The sequence below is a fragment of the Seriola dumerili genome, unplaced genomic scaffold (genome assembly GCF_002260705.1).
Source record: "Seriola dumerili isolate Sdu_G_001 unplaced genomic scaffold, Sdu_1.0 BDQW01000088.1, whole genome shotgun sequence".
In the NCBI taxonomy this organism is placed as follows: Eukaryota; Metazoa; Chordata; class Actinopteri; order Carangiformes; family Carangidae; genus Seriola; species Seriola dumerili.
This window is the reverse complement of record NW_019174343.1, coordinates 14,341,078-14,359,662: the sequence shown is the minus strand read 5'-3', so window position 1 is coordinate 14,359,662 and position 18,585 is coordinate 14,341,078. Positions and strand designations below refer to the sequence as shown.

At 42.9% G+C, this 18,585-nt stretch overlaps 1 protein-coding gene across 1 annotated transcript in view; it reads right to left on the bottom strand.

Annotated features, from left to right (window-relative positions):
- The window catches only part of LOC111221798 (inositol 1,4,5-trisphosphate receptor type 1-like), a 68,424-nt gene that overhangs the window by 14,593 nt on the left and 35,246 nt on the right, over positions 1–18,585 (bottom strand). The window contains exons 40-51 of the mRNA XM_022745366.1: positions 15,094–15,141; positions 13,560–13,692; positions 11,697–11,884; positions 6,373–6,556; positions 5,917–6,170; positions 4,821–5,021; positions 4,632–4,742; positions 4,163–4,258; positions 3,915–4,058; positions 3,634–3,741; positions 3,197–3,389; positions 1,265–1,387 (exon numbers count right to left, since the gene is read on the bottom strand). Coding sequence (XP_022601087.1) covers positions 1,265–1,387; positions 3,197–3,389; positions 3,634–3,741; positions 3,915–4,058; positions 4,163–4,258; positions 4,632–4,742; positions 4,821–5,021; positions 5,917–6,170; positions 6,373–6,556; positions 11,697–11,884; positions 13,560–13,692; positions 15,094–15,141 — 1,783 coding nt within the window. The remainder of the gene's footprint in view (positions 1–1,264; positions 1,388–3,196; positions 3,390–3,633; positions 3,742–3,914; positions 4,059–4,162; positions 4,259–4,631; positions 4,743–4,820; positions 5,022–5,916; positions 6,171–6,372; positions 6,557–11,696; positions 11,885–13,559; positions 13,693–15,093; positions 15,142–18,585) is intronic.

Below are 18,585 nucleotides of genomic sequence, written 5' to 3'. Positions count from 1 at the left end.
CAACTATAAAAAGCTGTGTGTAAACATATACTATTGCAATTGAAATTTAGAATTTGTTGAAAGATGTAAAATAATAATAGATGCATGGAGACATGTTGAAATTTTTTGTGAATATATGTAAAAAAAAACAAAACAAAACAAAACAAAAAACAATTAAAATCATTTGGCAGCCTGGAAGAGGTTCACATAGAAAACTGAACCCAATGACAGAAAAAAAACAAGTAAACACACATCAGTAGAGGGGATTTCACAGCTGAATAGAACGCCATGACTGAAGTATAAAGCATGATGTATGACTTGTTTTTTTGATCACCTGATGTCACGTATGACTTGTCCTACTTGAGCCAATATAAGCTCTGTTTATGGGATATTAAATTGCACAGGCCGCTCCTGTGTTTATTGTGGTCTCCATAGTACTGAAAGTCAAATATGAGCTCCAGCTCTGAGGCGTGGGTAGAGGTTAGTCTGTGTCTGTGAGGGTGTGTCTCAAACAAAAGCAGAGGTTTTCTCAGGTCCTGCTCCTAATCCTGGTCAGGTGATTAGAAGTCAGGAGATCAGAACACTGTGGTAAAAGATCAGTGGGTCAAGGCTGATGCCTGGGAGAAGGACTGAGAGTCTGATCTTCAAAGTATATCTCAGTGTGTGGCTGCACCATGTGACATGTCTTACCAGATTGCTCCTTATGTCAGAGTGTGGTATAAATATAAAAGAAAACAAGTGTAAAAAAACAAAACAAAACAAAATCAAGATATGAACTTGGTACAACCTGTAATGGGTGACATAATATGGCAGTGAGTTTGTTTGGGAATGTTTTCCTCCTATATGTAGGAGATCCACTCACATGTATTCACATCTATTCAACACATGCCATGTCAGTGCAGGTTGTTAAATGCAGTTTGTAGCAGAAAGACTTGTCAACAACCAACAACCTGTCCTTCCTGTTTTGCATTACTGAGCGCATCATCTTCGTCTGACCCCGGTTTCTAGAGCAGTCTGAACACAGTGCAGTACATACAAATACACCTGTGACGCTGCACGCTGAGTAAATGCTTCATATGCATTAAAGGGAGACAGGCAGCCTGACCAGGGCTGAGCTGAAAATAATTACACTACACACAAATCACAATCATTTAGCCACTGGAAAAGCGAAGTGAGATCCTATACTAATATTAGAAACACTGATGTAAGTAAGGTCAGGGACATTTCTTTTTTTAAAAACGTTTTTTTGTTCTCACTTTCAGGTGTCAACTCATGTGTGACTGACCTCCATGTACCCCCTCCAGGGGGTAGAAGAAGCAGACGAGCAGGTTCATGAGAACAGCCAGGTTGAAGGAAACGTTACTCCACACTGACATGTTTCTGGAGCACCAGTACAGCACCGGCTGGGCTGGAGGGAGAGGCACAGAGACACGTTTTCAAATTCGATCCCATACATTATGATTTAGGGATTTTGTTTTCACATTGCTTTTAATTGCTTATTAAAATCATACGAAACACTGAAAAGCAGAATCTGGGAAGCTGGGACCAGAGAATATTTGGTGTTCTTGATAAATAATAATGAAAAATAGTGACTTAAACCACGAGTCGACTGAAATGCTTGTATTAGAATGAAATTGAATTGCTGTGTCAAATATCTATTTCATCGCCTACTTGTTTCAGCACTAATATGATTAACACATACTCAATGTGTGAGAACAAAATTGAGCTTGCATGAGAATAACTTTACATAAAGTAATATGAATGACGTGTTGTTCTTAAAAAAAAGTGTTAATCAAGCGTGTTAAAATGTTGAAACTGAAAATAAAGTTAAAACTGTAAAACATGTCTCTTTGACCTTTAATTCAGACACATAATCTGACTTTTAATAGACTATTTTCTGTCCTCTGCTTTAAGAGGAAAAGAAAAACAGATGCAGGGACTTTTCTCTGTCCATCCCCTCCTCTGAGTGAGAGACAAAATATGGCTTTGTGTGGGTATGCAGTCTTGAGTGTGCGTGAGCAAGTGTGCTCTCAGTTATGATTCATATGGTTACTGTACAAATGCTTCACGGCTCAAAGGATGTGGAAAGCCCCTGTCTGCTTTTAGACAGTGGAAACATGCACACACATAACACGAGCACACACAGGCTGATACCGTTAGCCCTGATGGCAAGTTGGGGATACACATGATTCCATTTATCTTGCATAGCCGGTTATCCTGTTCAGGCTCGCAGGGACTGAGGTCTATCCCAGCATGCACTGAGTGAGAGGTGGGGTACACCCTGGACATGTTGCCAGTCCGTCACCGGGACACACAAACACAACTGGAGTTTCCAATTCACCTAACTTGCATGTCTCTGGACTGTGGGAATGAACCAAAACACATGGACACACGGTGAACAAATTCCACACAGAAAAGTCCCAGCCGATCTGTTTGTTCAAATTAAGAAGTGTGAGGTGACAGCGATCTTGTTATGCTGCACGCAATCTGGGGATGTTCATCATAATAGATGCAGTTTCTGGGGAAAAAAAAAAAATCTACCATCTACCAACTCGTAAAATAGATAGAGTCTAATTCATAACGCTTTGCTTGTTCTCCCACCACCTCCTGCTGTGGTTCCTCTGTAAGAATCATATAATATAATCGTATAATAATCAGATGGTTGAGATGCAGGCCTCCTCTCTCTCCCCTCGTTTACTGTCTGCCATCAAATAAACGCCAAACTGCTGCAGTAGTTAGTCGAGAAATTGATAAGATAAAATTAGCTTCAACAGAAAATTAATCAAAAGTTAAATTCTAATTTTAACTCTTGATCTAGCAAAAACGCATTTCTTGTACTTTCTTAAATATGGATGTGGATGTATGGAGGGTTAGGTTTGTAAATATTTTTTAAATTTTATAGATTAAACAATTATTCCATTATTTGAACAATTTTATAATTAAAATAAATCATTTCAATTATCTGTACCCCATTTGTCAAGGATGCACGTTGGTATGGTTATGTACACAGCAGTGGGGAGCACTGGGGGGGGGGGGCTTATTGCACTTCTCGCTGAATCCTGTTCTTCTACTTTAATGAACTGTGAGACTCTTTGGCACTGAGTTTATTCCCTCAAATTCAAGTGTATTAACATTTACATCTGCGTTATTCTGATATAACCAACAGAAACATTGGTAATGTGTATTAAAACACGTGCATGCTACCTCCCGACCCCACCTCTGAGTTTCTTCTGCCAGTTCATCTCATTGAAGAGGTCCTCTGCTCGCAGGAAGAAGTCGTTGATCTTGCTGCCCTGCTCGTCTCTCTCCGTGGTGTAGTAAACTCGCAGCTTCGACTCTGAGGTCAGGAACTCGCAGATGTTGGGCACAGGGAACACTATCTCCTCCATTGTACGGTCCTGTCGCACAATCTGAACAGACACACACACACACACACACACACACACACACACACACACACACACAGTCACCTCCAAAGATCTCCAAGGAGCAAATACATGTTTCCCCTGCAGGCCCACATGGCCACATTTGTGACAATTTCTGCTAAAATATACAGTTAACATTTTGTTTTGTAGATTATTTCCTTTATTCGTGTGGCTACTCTATTACCACATTTTATGTGAATATTATGTGACAAGGGTTGCGTGTCAGCACCTCTATCTGAGCAGTGTGTTTGGCGTAGAACTCCAAGGCCTCGTCTCCCTCTCCACTGACAACTCCTGGCTTTAACATCATGGACAGCTCCTTGTTGTGACGCGCCAACTGCATGAAGGACACATGGAGAACAAGCGCGCTTGTCACAAACAACAACACGTAACATGTGTGTCTCATCACATTCTCGCATGAATGGAACGATTCATTCATTATTTTTTATAATTATATAATCTTGTGTGTCATGCTGTGCAGCTGGGATTGTGCGGGGATGAATGGCAGACCTGGTGAGCTAAAATGTAGATGTTATGTCCAACATTTCTGGGGGAAGCGGCATCATGTTCTTCTTCTTCCCCGTTATCCTCCTCCTCCTTCGTGTCTTCAAACTCCACCTCTCCCTGCAGGTAGGCCTTCTTTATCACCTCCACCTACACAGACACACACGCATGCCCAAAACTCAGCAGCTGTTGCATTGTAGACGTCAGAAGGAGCTGAGAAAAAGGAACAAAAAAGGTGCGCATCATGTCATCACCAGCTCTTTGGGCCTCATGTTGTACAGGATCCTCTCAGCGTTCTCGCTGTCATGGCGGCTCTCCATGATGGCGAGCAGCAGCTTGGATGCATTGTTCTGAGAGTGAAAAAAAAGACAGAAAGGAGGCAGGGGAAAAGAGAGCCGCCGAGATAAGAACTTAAACTCAGTTTCTTCGGAAAACAGGAAAACAGCCAGAAACCATGGTGCTCGAGGAAAATGCACTCTGCTGCTATTTGTCTTGGCAGGCATGCACAAAAGCAAGCTCAGCGCAGACGAATGAATGTCCAGCTCTTATACTTGTAGCCTGTTAGTGATATTCCATCCTGCTGTGAGAGGAAACTACTGCAGTTTTTTTGTTTTTTTTTAGTTTTTGGCTTGAAACCCAAACCAGGATTTAACTCATTCCCCAGTTTCAAAGAAAATTGTAGGTCCTTCTTCGACTCCACTTACACCTGCCCAGCCGACTCACCTTGAGCTCTAACACCAGGTCCATCCGCTTTTTCCCAAGTGGGTTGATGTCATTAAGGATCAGAGCGATGATGATATCAATACCATTTGACTCGTGGGTGGCAATGCAATTCTGGAAGGATAGGAGAAAGAGAAATGTATAAGAGAGGCCAGAGGTGACTTAGTAATGTGGCGTAGTTCTCTTGTATACCTGGTTTTCATGGCAGGGGCCCTGGCAGTACTCTGTGAGACTCTCCAGAGTTTGGTTGATGAGCGCCACGTTCTTCTCATTGATGTACAGCCCCAGCAGGCCGAGACCCCCTGTGGTGCTGCCACAGATACAGTCTAAGAACTGCAGAGTCTCACACACAAGGTTGTAGTTGTTCTTGTTGTTTTGCCAACGAAGAAAGTTCTGAGAAGATAAAAGCGAGCGGGGTCGGCAGGTGATAGAAACCACATACAAGTACAAAGCATTAAAGGCTAAAAATTAGAGCAAGTTGGCGTCAATACTTCTTTTGAACCCGTGTCAGAACTGTTGAACTTGACTAAACTATGAGAGACACTGAGTAAGTGAAAGATAATGAGGTCAGTGCTGAACTTTTGAACCAACAGTCCAACTATTTCTGCAAGGCTGACTTCTCTCAGAATGGAAGTAATTGAGAGAAATGTTATTTCAACATTTAAGAGTATTAATTAGAATTGGCTTTGCCACTAAGATATTCATCTTGTTTTTGAAAGGAGCCCAAGAGACCAAGAGATGAACCACAAAAAAAAAAAAAATTAATGAAAAAAAGGACCAGCTGAGTCTTTACAAACTGTATGATGAAATGATGAAAGATGAAATAATATTTTAAGAAATCGTATGACGAAAATTGCACAATTATGTTAATTATAAAGTAAAACATCTGCAGACATCACTATTTGGTTTACATAATGTTCTCAATACAATAAAGTGCTCCAGCTGCGTTCTCTCTGGAATTGACTGAACTGAAGGCCGCCCTTTCCAGGATGAGCAAAAGAGTGAGGGAGAGAAATTAGAAGGAGGCTGTGTGAGCACAGGAACACAAGAAGTGGAGGAGGGACTTTCATACCTCTATAAATAAAGAGGTACTGGAGAGGTCATCTCAAGTCAGACATGACCTCTCATACAAATAATGACTGATAAAAGAGTGAGTGTCCAAAGCTCACTGCAAAGAAGCAAAATCATTCATGTACAGGATGTAAGATAAAGAAAGATACTGTTGCGAAATGTGACCCTGACTAATGGGTGTCTAGACTGGCAGTCTCTGATCCTCAGTCTGTCCCACCTGCAGGTCACGGTTGTGATTCTCACAAAGAAGCTGGAGGAAGCGAAGAATAGGCTGCATGATGACGATGACGAAGCTCATCTCTCCTTCGTCCTGGTTCTTGTCCCCAGCGCTGGGCTGGCCGTCAGCTGAGGTGAAGTGGTCCTCAGGGTCGGCCTCACGCCGGTAAGAGTTAAAGGCCTTCTTGGTGGCAGACGAGGCTTCTAATAGTTGCTCTCTCACATCCTCCGTCATGACCACGGCTGAGTCTCTGGCTACACAGACACAGGCACCAAAGAGAGACTAAGGACACAGTTGAAACCCACATAACCATCACACCACAAATCAACTTCTATTCTGGTTTTGCAACCAAATTTTAAGTCTCTAGTTTGCAAAAAAAAAGCTTGCCTTAGCATGTTTTGGTGCTTACATCCTTATATAGGTTAATACATTAGATAATGACGAGTGACCTCCGACCTTTTTTGCGGACAGGGACATCTTTATCCTGGCTGTCGTCATCCCTCTTCCTGTTTCCTAGGTCGCTGGTATTTACTGTCACTGTGGCTTTGATCTCTAGCTGGGCCAGCTTCATACGGTCGTAGAAAACCCGGAAGAACTTTTCAGATTTCTTGTCATCTGTCAGACGGCAGAAGAAGGAACGCTGGACACATGGAACAGGAGGAGAAAGGAGAGATTACTGATCTTAATGTCTGCTGAGCACAATAAAAATGGTAGCAAGGTGCGGTGGAGAAATCATTGCTGCAATTCATTAGGTTTCACACGTGGTGGTATAAAACAAGCGCTAAAACCATCAGTCGATTACTCAATCCCCAGAATAATAGTCTGCAGCTATGCTGATAACCACTTAATCATCTCAATCGTTCTTCAAGCAAAAACACTAAAGATTCTCTGGTTCTAGCTTCTAAAATGTGAGTATTTTACCGCTTTCTGTATTTTATTAAGAGAATTGAATATCATTGGGTTTTAGGCATTGGTCAGAAAAAACAAAACCCTCAAATCACACAGGAGTCTTGAAAATTACATTTCTTTTAAAAATTTTTTTTTACAATTTCCTGTTGTTTTATAAAGAAAACAAGAGAAAACTGTTTGATTGATGATGAAAATAATCACTGGTTTCAGCTCTAATATAAACATGTCATGTATAATAAGGTAAGGGTTTTATTTTCCCCTCCAAGTCTGCATTATGCAACTGATTAGCAGTGAACTGAGGATAAAACGGGCTAACATGATGTTGGAACAGAGGACATGGACTTGGCCTAAAGTATCTAGTCTATATGCTTATATACTCAAATGTTTCCTCCGAAATGTCTCAGCTAAAAGTAGAAAATGGATCGTCACTCAACATGAGCAACATGGTCTTGACTGGAGCCACTCAAAAGCAAGAAACAAGCCTGGATTTATTAAGATGAGAGGGGTTTAAACGCTGCAGTTACTGCCGTGGAATGGGGTCAGGCAGAATTAAAGCACTTTCGAGCCTGTGAGCGCAATGCATACAACGAGTCCCAACCCACAGGGCTGTTGTTTTGATTATGTAAGAGCTGTTATCTACTGCAGCCTATAGAACAGCTTCGGCCAGTTCAGACTGCCTCACCACACTAACGGGGTGAGAAATGACGGGAGAGGGAGAAGCCTGGCCCGATTACACAGATAGAGAAACTGAGATGGTGGGGAGAGGGGGTAGAAGAAAATAAGCTAGAGGCGAAAGACAGACACCAAAGAGGGAATAAGGGAGTAAAAAAGGAGAAGAAAAGCAGATGATTGAGCAAGGGGAAACGAGAGCAAGAGATAGGGAGGGAGAGAATGTTATCAGACGGTATCTAGGCCAGTTCTCAAAGTTTGTTACATAACCATCTGCCTTTTCTGTCTAAATGTAAAACTGGGCTAGTGGAGGAAACAAATAAATGATAGTCACAAGGAAATTGTTAAGCAAAGTGGACAAAACAAGCCTTGTTTCTCCTTCTACAAGGACACTGTCTGCGGGTGTATGTACTAAGAGGTTTATGCGCATTGGAATGTAATGTTAAACATACTGTTGCTAAATCCTTTCATTGAAAAATAAAAACAGTGACCAACCAGTTAAGAAGCCAAACAAGAGGGCGTATGCAGCTTATTAACAAAACACAAAGCAGAGCTGACACAATTTTGAAGCCGTGCTTCTTCTAGTGAAACAATGACATAACTGTGCGCCTGTGCCCTGAAGCAGATTCCAGAGCCTTGTGCCCCACCCCGGCCCTCCACCACTGAGCAACAGTCCTCCTGCACGTACGCACTCTGCCAACACTCAGGGACGAGGAGATAGCGACATGGGGAGGGGCTGCCGAGCAAGGCCATCGCACAATAAACAACTTGATGACAGAGTGGAGGGTGCAGAGAGGGGATTAGCTGCACCGCAGTGGCAACCCACTCGCAGCTCACAACTCACGGCATACCTGAGGTGGGAAGGGGCAGTAATGGTCATGCCTGTTTGTCTCTGTTCACATAACTCTGTCCTCTATCAGGCGGCTAAAGCGTGGACCTGTGAGGGGTGGGGTGGGGGGTGGGGGGTAGGGCGTAGTGGCTGAGGCATGGGGCCCAGGGCCAGGACAGCACACATCAATTAGACCGGAGCAAACAGAAGAGAAGAGCACTCACCCCCACCCCCCCACCCCTTTCACCATTACATAACTCACAAAGACATGCACACACACTTGTACAGTACAAGCACACACAAGCTGGAGAGCGCACACACTAATACACCCACTGACTTTTACACTCTCAAAACTAGGTCAGCTGTCTCCGGCACAGGCACATGCCAATTTTGTGAGGACACACCCACATATCACACATGCTCTGCAATACAGTATTCTCTCCCAAACTCTGTGTCTGCCAACTTTATTCTTATGTAATCGCATTCATTTTCCACTGCCCATCCTTTCATTAATGTCGCAGCTCTCATCTCGAGGATATCCCGGGTTAGAGATACTGCATTCAGTCTCAGTGTGCAGGCGGGCTCACAGTGCAGGCTTGGCAGAACTAGCACCATGCCAGCAGGTGTATTTCATCTTATGGATCAGGGTTAGCTGAGCTATTATATTTCACTGCGGTAGAGGTAAGTTGCTTGATTGATGATGGTTGGAGGGGAGTGTATTGGTCAAGAGTTATTAATGATTTTGTCCCACAGTGAAAGTTTTCACTTGCAGCAGCAAACTCAAAGTGTTTTTTTTTTTTTTTTGCAGCCTGTTTTTAAGAACTGAGCTGAGTTGAGTGGGTCAAGTGAGTCACTGAAACCAAGACAAAGCCTGTACATAAAGATGGAACACCACAGTAAAGACAAACACTACAGCAAACTTTCATTTTCTGGTTTCTTTAGAAATGTATATATGGTTGCGTTTTACTGACAATGAATCGGAAGCGAAAACCTAAACTTTCATGTCTAACCACGTTTCTGCCTCTGAAGTGTTTCGATGCTGGTCCTTACACAATTGCAACGAAATCTGTGCTGTCGTATCAAGACACCATCTGTGTTTTGATAGCACTTGAAAAGCAAGGACAAGGGTAGCATGATGGAGGGATGACGTTATGGATGAAGTAGCACATGGTGGTCAAGGAGAGAACGGAGTGATAGTAACAGAAGAGGATGAAGGGACGGGAGAAAAGGAGAGGGACAAGCAATTCAGGGGCTCCCTGTAGTGTTGGGTAAACACAGAGCCTGTCTGTATCCATGGAGACAAACCCTGAGTGGAATGAGACGGAGGGGAGCGGGATGAGGTGGGGGCGGACAACACTGAAAAACAAGGTCATAGCGCTTTCCCTTCTCTCCTTCCGTTCCGCCACTTGGCATCAACAAAGGGATGTTATGTAACAGCTATTTATACCAGTGCTCCCTTTTCCCTCTCACCCTCCCTCTCATGTCGGGCAGCACCACATGCAAACCAAATGGAGTTGCTGCTCGTCTCTGCTCTCCTCCAAGTCCTTTTCCTCCTTTGCTTTTCCTCGTCCTTCTTCCCTCAGATCAGCCACTTTCTTTGTCATTTTTCCAGCTAAATGAGAGTGTGTCTACACCCATTGTCTTTTTTTTGTTTGTGTGTTTGTTTGTTTGTTTTTTTATAACAATAAAAGTTGAATGTGCCTGCAATGCAAGTATTTTGGAGGGAAACAGAACAGCATGCTATGTGGTCACATGCACAGATGGCTGACAAGGGAAATGTCACAAGTCGCCATGTCACAACACAATTTAAAGCTGTCTGAACCCTCTCACAGCCGTCACTGAAAAACTGGAATGCGAGGAGCCGTGAGGAGCCAGCGAGTCTAGAAAGCACTAACTGCCTGCAAAATATCAAAGTTCCTCGGACATCTACGCATTCGCTTTGCATGACATTAAAAGGAGAGTGAGCGAGCGTGTGTGTGTGTGTGTGTGTGTGTGTGTGTGTTAGAGAGTGAATGTGCATGCAATCTTCAGTTATTCTGTGTGGTTTATTTCTGTGTGCTATGTAGGTCATGAGTAAATAGTTAACTGTGTTACATGAGAACAAGATATCCAAGACCCAACAGGTGCTCAGCTGGGCATGACAAATAAAGACAGTGTGCTTTCTTGAAGAGAGAAGTCAGCAAACATGGACAATTTGGCGGTTTATGGATTCAAGCATCAAGCTGTCAGTAAATTTTTTTTTTTTTTTTTTTAAAACAAAAGTGCAGATTCCTGTGATAAAAGTCAGGATTTGCTGACACTCAGCCTGTTGACAATTTTAAGGAATTCATCCAGTAACCTACAGAGCACAAATATTTGGACTATATGGTACATTTCTAGCACTGTATACAGAGCAGTTCCTCCTGCGAAGAAACCTCCCTTTTCAGAACAAACTTAAGAATGCCAGGGTGAGAGGAGCTCCAGTTTCTCCTCAATCCCCTCTGTGTTCCCCCGTCCCTCCGCCCTCTCTCCCCACTGCCCCAGTTCCGGAGGCCCAGCATGACCCAGTTTGGGCCGGCAAGAGAGCGCGAGGGAGCAGGAGAGAGGCTGGAATGTTTTGAAGGCTGAGACATTCCTCATTGTTCATTCACACAGGCCTTATGTAACACGGGCTGATCACGTGACGTAGCTCTGCAGCAGCCGTGGGAAGCCAAAGCATTATCTCTGCCACAGTGGCTTCCTCGCTCTAATCTGATTATGCAAGCCCCGTGCTTACACAACAGCACACCGACGGACAGACGAACGGAAAGACGGAGAGATCAACAGACAGAGCAACAGACAGAGACGTGAAAAAGACAAGCAGAGAAAGAGAGAGAGAGAGAGAGAGAGAGAGAGAGACAGACAGAGCAACAGACAGGGAGGTTAGTTAGCTCAGGTTAAAGCAAACAGGGAAATAGGATTCATTTAGGTTGTCTAATGCAAACCTAAAAGTGTCTAAAGTGAGAAAAAAATGAATGGAGTTTATAATATACTGATCTACAGACTACTGACATCAACAGCAGCTGGCACGGCCTTTGAGCCAAATGATATACTGCTAGATATGAGGGGGAGAAGAGCCGCCCTGGTAACGTACATGTGGCACACTGACCCACATACTGTAGATCCTCGAGTAATGAAAACTTGCATCCATGACACAGTGTGTTGTTTTCACTGATCATCTACCATTTCACTGCAGGTTCAGCTGACCCTTTACAAAGATAACAGGCCATTCAATTAAAAGACTGCGGATCAGTTACAGTAAGCAGAATAGGGAAATATGGAGTTTGCACTGTAACAGTTCAGTTGTTCAACAATACACAGCAGATTCTCCGATGGAAATTTGGGGTTAACTGACCTGGATGGTGGTATTTCCACCTTCCAGCAATGCAATAGCCAGGAGGATGCTTTCTTGGAAGACTCGGTCACTCGTAGTGTTCATGATGAGGTCAATAACCAGGTCAGAGGCTCCCTCTTTGTCCAGGTGACACTGTACCTCTGCCAGGCTCATTTCCCCACGACTCAGGCCCCCAGGCCCCCCTAATGCTGCAGAGAGACAGAGACAAGGCAACAAGCCAAATCAGAATCCAGTATATCAGGTGCACTTTTCAGTGTCAAAATTAAGGATGGCAAAACTCCCTGCAAAAACAGCATGATAATCCTGAGTCAGCTATTTAATGTGTTAACAACACAAAATAATTTTGGTCTTGCTTTAGTAATATTTTAGTCACTTGCACCTTTTCTTAGAGTATCCATAAATGTAGAAACCTGATAAATTCAGTATTTATCTGGCTATTTTATAATTGCTCTCTTATTTGAGCTGCCACTCAAAAAGAAAAATGACTGTAATAAAAAGGATACTACAGTTAGTTCAGGTTCACAACAAAACAGTTTTTGGCTTAAGTCTATTTTTATATTAAATACAAAGCTTGAAGCTGCAACACTTGATATTGAGATTTGACAAAACATTGCACACAGCAAAGTAAAGTAAAGCGATGTTTTTCCTTTAATCACACAGAGCAAGCGATTTATTGACCCAGGACATCCAATACTTCACTTAAACAGGACACAAGCTCACTAAGATTTCCAACTACTGCGATGCTAAGCCTGTATGAGCCAGTGTAACTGTACAGTTATGGAATTCATCGTGCACGACTTTGCCTGCATCCCCCTCCTCCCCCGAGGCCCCAGCTTCAGGGCACATATGGAATTCTCAGCCTGGCTCTTGTTTCTGCAACAGGTGCAAAGGCTGTTTTCACAGGAAGTAGCAGTCTGTCACCTAGCAACAGTGAAAAGTAGAGCTCACAGGAGGGTTGGACGGGTTGTGGGGGGGTGGGGGAGTTTACTTCCTGTGGCCTGGAAGTTTGCCAACGTCTTGGTGCACATGGGAGACATGGTGAACTGGGAACCAAGGTGATTTTTCTCTGCCAATTCAGATAAATATTTGTCTAAACATCTCAACATCTGGGGCGATCATCATCACAGCTGTATAATAAACATAATATGCAAACATTATGGTGTCATACCCACGCTACACTGAATGTGAAAATATGTGCCATATGTGCCACAGCATATACAAGCCAATCTGGTTAGTTGGTCAATATGGCGGCACTAAATTTATATGAAAAACAGACACAACCATTGGCACCAATATGTCCTGTAAAATCTATATACTGATTAAATATTACATCATACCGTACACACATCATATGAGAACCAACAGCTCGAATATAAGGAGAAACACGGTGCAGAGATACAAACTTCAGTATTTTGACTGCAGATAATAACACAATGACCATGTTATCAGGTAGTGATAAGAGTGTTGTGCTCTGCGTGCTCAAAGGGCAGCTTGCAGCACAACTCTGGAGCTGATAACCGGCTCAGGGCCAGACAGAGTCCCATCCTTATATAACACTATTGAGAGTACCTTGCTTTACTACGACTTCAGGGGCAGAACACACTTTTGGCGAACCAAGAGGAAAAGGTTAATTTAGACTTTACCCCCTGATAGTAGTTGTACTCATTACTGGCAGCAACTTCTCTTTGGCAGAGGCCTTTGGGTTCATACTTCACAGAAACATCAGCTCAATTAGAGATGTTGAAATCAGTGTTTTCATGGCTTTGTGTGCACTAGCTAAACTACACTTCCTGCTGTAAAAAATTAACAGCAACCGTCTGTGCTCGGTGTTGGAGATGCGCAACAACAGTCACGCTGTCCCACCTGATTGGCTTTTGCCGGGTCCTACCGGACTGAGGGGGCCATTCGTAAATGACGTCAGGCTGTCCCTCCGCCCACTGCTCCGATGGAAGTTACCATAGTAACGGTTCACCAGAATCTGTCTCAGTGCCTCGCCCTATGAGAGGAAAAGAAATGGAAAGATGTAATGACGTTATGTCAGCAATGGGGAGCGAGGAGATGTTGTATAACAGGGAAACATGCATCATCAGTGATATACTGCGTATTTCACATCTTCATAAAGACACTAAAACACCCCCTTGACCTCAGAAAATGAATGCCTGCCTGCCATTCCGACCACGCTCTGTAATACATGCAGCAGCTATATATCAAATTTCCAATTCAAATATTTAATTTAAAGAATTCTTAAACGTCCGTGCGAGAACGTTTTGCAGATGTAACCTACAGTTTGTGCCATTTACCACCCACACGGCAAACACTGTTATGGTTATCATCTGCAGCAGTGACTCTGTGTAGTGACAATGTGAGGTCCTGGTTTTCACTTAGACAGACCTGGGGCCAGCCCTCCCACACTGTGACTCATCCACTGTTGAGCAGCCGGCAGCACGACTTTGCCGTTGTTATGGCAACCGCAGCCCATCGCTACCTGACAGACCTCCCATGGGATGAAGTGAAGGAAATGAAAGAGAAGGTTTTTGCGTGATTATGTGCAAATCATTGTCTACTGTGGGTGGTCCTTGATAGACAACAGCGGCGTTATGTAAGCTCTGCTGCCATAGTTATGCTCTTGAGGTCAGGATTAGTTTATGTAGGAGGTGCGAAGAACATTACTCTCATCTTTTATATGCAGGAGGTTAATCAACTGTATGTACTGTGTGTAACAGCACAGCACAATCAGCTGTAGTCGGAAGGATGACTCCCTGGTCTCATTGGAGAATACTGCCCTATTTCTGAAAGTCTTGAGTCATGAGCCAAACCTTCATGGTGTCCTGTCTGGATGTTATATAAACTGTCAGTACAAACCTGTACAAGGATTAGCAGAAACTACGAGGGCACTGAATAAAAAGCCAATGACGCTGACTTCTTGTTCGGGGCATTTAATCAACACGTAAGCAGCCGCTGAACATACCTGCTTGCAGAATAATGTTCTTCTCTTGGAGACGATAATTATATATTGATGAACTCTAATCAATATTGTTACTCTGGAATATCGATATTAGAGCCAGCCTCTTAAATAGAAACACCTGAGGCTATGTTAAGTCACTGCATTACCATAAACAACTTTGGAGAAAGAAGGCAGAGAAAAATATAGCATGAAAGTTATGGCATACATTCCTTGTGTGCTTGTTTGGGTTTGAGAGCCAAGGGGTCAGATCTTACAGTATCTGAACAAGTGAAGAAGAGTGATCGGAAACACAAAGAGCAGGGAAAAGGTAACAAACGTGATTTTTTTTTATTTTATTTTTTTCCTTCAAAAGCATAGGTTATCTCACCATCAGTCTCTGTGGTAGTGGAGCTTTTAGTTTCAGTAAGCTGCCATGCTGTTGTAAGTACCTACCCTCTTCTGGTCCTCCAACAGCTTCTCAGGCTGGTTCTGATCCAGCTGCTGGGTGCAGTGAGGAGCGTGAGCACAGTAGTCCAACAGATACAAACACAGGGTTAGTATTCATGCAGCACAGAAAAGGTAATTGTCAGATTAATAACCACATCATGTTAGCCATTCAGCTGTTCTAAGTGGCCATGCAAAGGTCTGCTATGGGTGAGTTGCCATGCATTTACTGCCATGATAGAAACATTGGGGTTGTAGGTTTAGAGAGCAGAGACAGGAGAGGTGTACAGTGTTGACTATCAATACTATTAAGAACATCTTAAAAAGGACATGTACAGTGTGATTGGATCTTTTGTTCATTTTCGGAATTCCCTTAACATCACTGTATAGTGTTTTTGCTTAACTTAAGATGGCTAATTGTTGTCCTTCATTTCAGTTGATTTTCAGTTTCCAAGTTGCTGTCTTAAAGGAGTAGTTACACATTTTGGGAGGTAAGCCGATTTGTTTTCTTGCTGAGAGTGGATGAGAAGATTGTTACAGCTCTCCTATCTGTATGGTGAATATGAAGCCGGGGCCAGCAGTCTGTTAGCTTATCTTAGCATAAAGACTGGAAACAGGGGGAGATAACTAGCCTGGCTCTTTCCAAAGGTAAAATAAACTCTACCTACCAGCATTCCTGAAGCTCACCAACTAACAATTCATGTCTAGTTTGTTTAATCCTTACAAAATAAGTTGTGGTTTTATTAAAATTCATTTACATATACTTGCAGATGCATGCAGAAGCATCTTCCAAGTGAGGGGCAACATTTTAGCTTCAGTGCAATTAGGAGATCTTGGTGTAAGTACTAAGCACTATTATGAGGGTATTTCTTGGCAGGGTACAGTGACTAGTACAGACAGAGTGACAGAGAATAAGCTGACTTCTCAAAATGTCTAACTATTCTTTCAACATTTAAGTGAAACACAAAAATTGAGAGAAAAAAAATGAGCAAAAACTGAAATCACACTGTAACTGTCATTCAAAGTCAGGGATGAGTAATCACAATATGAGCTGTTCTCAGTCTGAGCCATGATATGAACAAGATGAAACACATAATCAAATGTAGACAAAAGAGATATGCAGCGTTTTGGGTTACCTCAGTAGCTCTCAAACATTTTGCTGTATTCACTACATCTATCACCAGTGTGTGTCCACCAGGGGAAAGGGAAACTGGTAAAGGGCAATGCTCCACATAAAGCATTATGTAAAAAGACACACTAGGAGGGGCAGGAGCAGGAATGGAAGAGGAGAGGAGAGGAGAGGAGAGGCGAGGGGCGATGGGGTTAGAGTTACATAATAACCCCAAAAGGAACCAGGCCACTAAACCAGTGATACAGAGCCGCTTACAGTGGCCATCTGTCACCAAAAACATAGAGGGCAAGAGATAGAGAGAGCAAGTGGAATATGGAGAGAGAGAGAGAGAGAGTGAGAGAGTGAGAGTGAGAGAGTGAGAGAGAGAGAGAGAGAGAGAGAGAGAGAGAGAGAGAGAGAGAGAGAGAGAGAGAGAGAGAGCAACAAACACACTAACAGTGAGGATTGACACACTTTGACAGTTGGACTAATCTTTCTGTCAGTTAAGGTCCAGGACATGATGTACAGTATGTATCTATACCGGGTCTACTTTTGGTATGTAGTTTGCACCTGTGTGCACCAAATATGGTCTGCTACCAGGTTTCCTGTATATAATGTAATGACTGTGGTAGGTACATCAGTCAGACTGTAGTCACACATCTGATGTGTTTAACTTGATGAAATCAAACAGAACTTGACTTTGACTTTAACACCAGTGGTTTGTGATTTCGCTTAGAAGTTCACCTTTTGACTTACCAACTCAACCAAGCACAGAGATTAAAAGTGATGCTGGTTGGTGTTCGGTGAGGCTGCCATAAAGAACGGAAGCATAGTTACCAGCTCCACGTCAGTTGGGGTCTAAAAATACCCTGTACTCGAAGGAAGGAAAGCCACGCTTGGCGGACATGAAATGGAGAAGATTGAACATTTAGTTGGGCAACATGAGGGGCTTTAAACACCAGTGCAAGCTTAAGTACATGTCCCTTCAGCTAACATCAGATCAGTGGTGATATTGTAAAAACAGGACAATTTTTTTAAGTTTTGTGACAATATATTTTCAGATACAATACTTATTCAGTGTTTCTTTAGTATAGGGAATATGAGAATTGTCTGTGGGGGCAAAACAGAATGAGACAGACAGAGAATGAAAAAGAGAAAGTGACAGACAGACAGGTGTGAAAGAAGGAAGGGAAAATACAGAATACACTCACTCATGAGTAATGTCTTTGTTACTATAAATTTCTAATATTTCTAAAATGTCGTTCTCACTTTTCACAAGCACAACGACTGATTTTATTCCACCCTGAAGACGACAGAGTGGGGCAGAGTTCAGCAGCAGGTCAGGGGGCTCACGAACTGGAGGCGCAGCTTCTTCCACAGGTCTGTGGACACTGCCTCACCGTCACCACATCAAACCACGAAGCATGATGCTGATCAGAGTAGATAGTGTGCAGCTAATCGTCCCCGAGTCTGACCACAGACACCGCAGAGAAACCCCTCACAGCTGCCACATCCGCCCTGACTACAGTGCATTCCACCAAACTGGAAACTCCCTGGGGCAAACCCCTGATCAGTCTCACACCTCTCAGTTCCACAATAGAGAAAATAAATGTGCGCACGCATGCAGAGAGTTCATTCTTCTTTATGTTTAGGTGTTTCTTCTGAATATGCATAAATAAACATGTCTTTGCAGGCTGAGACTGAGTCATGTTTAAACCAGAGGTGAAAGACATGAACCCTGGGGTTTACCACTCGCTTGTTATATGCAGACAGAAAAGCAGAAAAAAAATCAAAAAGACTCTGATCTGTCGTTTTCATTGCAGTTGACCTACTTCTATACCAGAAATGTAGAAATGAATGTCTGTCTTGACCAGAGTGGGAAACATACTGCTGCGAGTGTGGGAGGAAATTGTTGAGTAAATTAAAAAAAAAAAAAAAAAACCAAAACTGCGCCAGATTCTATCTTGGAAAGAGGAAGATTTTTTTTCTTCTTAATCTGTCCACTGAGAAGCTCGCCAAGCAAACAAACAGGGAGGTGAAAGGGATGAAACATGACTTTTTTTCCAACACGGAGGGCTTGCATAACTGCTTTGACTAGACCACACACACGAGAGACCAGGTGAAGAGGAGAGCCTGACACTGTGTATCCTGAACTCCTCTGGCCCTTACATAACTGACAACCAAAGAGCAATGAATTTAGCTGATAATCACCTCCCTGACATTTGGCAACTGGGTGGTATGCACACACTGGAGAGGTCAAAAATACATCTCATGCTATCTGGATTTAAAAAAAAAAAAAAAAAAAAAAAGCCTGTAATATCTATCTATTGTGCAGAACATTGCTTTATAATTCAACTTCATGTGACCCACATAAGCCAGAGTTTCCTGTT